This window comes from Microtus ochrogaster, chromosome 5 (genome assembly GCF_000317375.1).
Source record: "Microtus ochrogaster isolate Prairie Vole_2 chromosome 5, MicOch1.0, whole genome shotgun sequence".
Lineage (NCBI taxonomy): Eukaryota > Metazoa > Chordata > Mammalia > Rodentia > Cricetidae > Microtus > Microtus ochrogaster.
In genome coordinates, this window is record NC_022012.1 from 51,506,883 (window position 1) to 51,508,504 (window position 1,622).

The 1,622-nt window shown below is 36.6% G+C and overlaps 1 protein-coding gene across 1 annotated transcript in view; it reads left to right on the plus strand.

Annotated features, from left to right (window-relative positions):
- LOC101998747 (tripartite motif-containing protein 48-like) overlaps positions 1 to 1,401 on the plus strand; it is a 4,811-nt gene extending 3,410 nt beyond the window's left edge. The window contains exons 3-4 of the mRNA XM_013346351.1: positions 862 to 884; positions 1,287 to 1,401. Of these exons, the coding sequence (XP_013201805.1) occupies positions 862 to 884; positions 1,287 to 1,401 (138 nt within the window). The remainder of the gene's footprint in view (positions 1 to 861; positions 885 to 1,286) is intronic.
- The last annotated feature ends 221 nt before the right edge of the window (positions 1,402 to 1,622 follow it).

Consider the following 1,622-nt stretch of genomic DNA (forward strand, 5'->3'; position numbering starts at 1 on the left):
GTAGACCAAGCTGGTCTCGAACTCACAGAGATCCGCCTGCCTCTGCCTCCCAAGTGCTGGGATTAAAGGCGTGCGCCACCACCGCCCGGCTCCACACTAGTGATTGTTATACTGAGATTATTTCTGTTAACATTTCCTGCATTTATTTTAGGAGGTTCTTTTTCAGTAATAATCTGGAAAAACTAAATTCTCTAATGATCTTGCCAGAACAAGATTTTTTAAATAAAAATTGTGTTAGTAGATTCTCCAATAAATATGTCCTAATTTTAATTTTGTAACTTGCCTCTCTGAAAGCTGAAATTCAATGTTGCCATTACTTACACTCTATAGCCTCTACTTGGTAATTGTGCATAATTTCAAAGAATGCTATTACTTAATTTCTTCTTTTTGAATGTTGTAATTTTGAGAGATATATAGGAGGATGGGATTTTGAGATAGGATTCTAGACTATGGATCACGATCACCTACAACTCACAGTAATCTTGGGGCATCTAACCTGGCAATTCCATACTTAGAGGCATGAGGCAGCATGCATGGGAGAGGTCATACATTTGAAGTACCCTTCGTTAAAGTATCCCTCTGTGCTTTGTGTTTCAGCTCAGTGAAACACCTTTTGAAGATAGCTGGGGTTTCAACGTCAATGTATAATCAATATCTACGTACTTCTCATAATTTACTCTCACAGCCTGATTTCATCAAGAGTTAGAATTGTGCTAATCTGTTTGTTAGCATTAACCTGCTAATTAAATATAAATTTTCAGGTAAGATAGTGTGATGCAGCCTGTCTTTTATAGAAACTTTATAAACAAACTTTGTATTTCACTTCTCCAGGATTCTAAATTTTTCTTGCTTTCTTTGCAGGATGTGGATAATATATTGAGAAGGTGAGTTTAGCCATTGGTGCAAGTTGGGGTACCCTGAAATTGCTGTAAAATTGATTAAACTGCCTTAGAAAAGTGCATATATATTTTATAGAGAGAATATATTATTTTTTGTATAGGATCTGTTACGGATTTTTAAAACATAATTTGTAATATTCATGTGGAGTGTATGTGTGTTCATGTTCATGCAAAAGTAGCACTACACATGTGTGGAGATCATAGGACAAATTACAGGAGAAAGTTTTTCTTCCACCATGGGTTCCAGAAATTGAATTCAAGTTGTCAGGCTTGTGTTTCAAGGGAATCAACCCAAGAGTGTTTGGCTGAAGTTGGAGTGAGGTTTTTCTGAATAACTCTGATGTTATTTTTAGCACCATACAAATCATTATTTTCCTCTCCTTGCAGGAGTGAGGCAGTGGAGCTGAGTATACCCCAAGCTATGAAACCAGAACTCTCTGTCTTCCCCATCACTGGACTGACTGAAAGTTTCAACCACTTCGAAGGTGAGTGTGAGCAATGATGAAAATAGCAGAGGTACTCTTACACCATGAGATAACCTTTGCAAACATATATATTTTAATGCCTGAGAAATGTGTCTTGGTTAGTCATATTGTAATCTGCTTAATTTCATGGTTATCTCACAAACAAAGGGACAAAAATGAATACCAGCATATCAGTTTGTGTGTAATACTGACTGAACAGAAAGTATCAGTTTTTCATTGAGGCATACAGAGTGGTTAA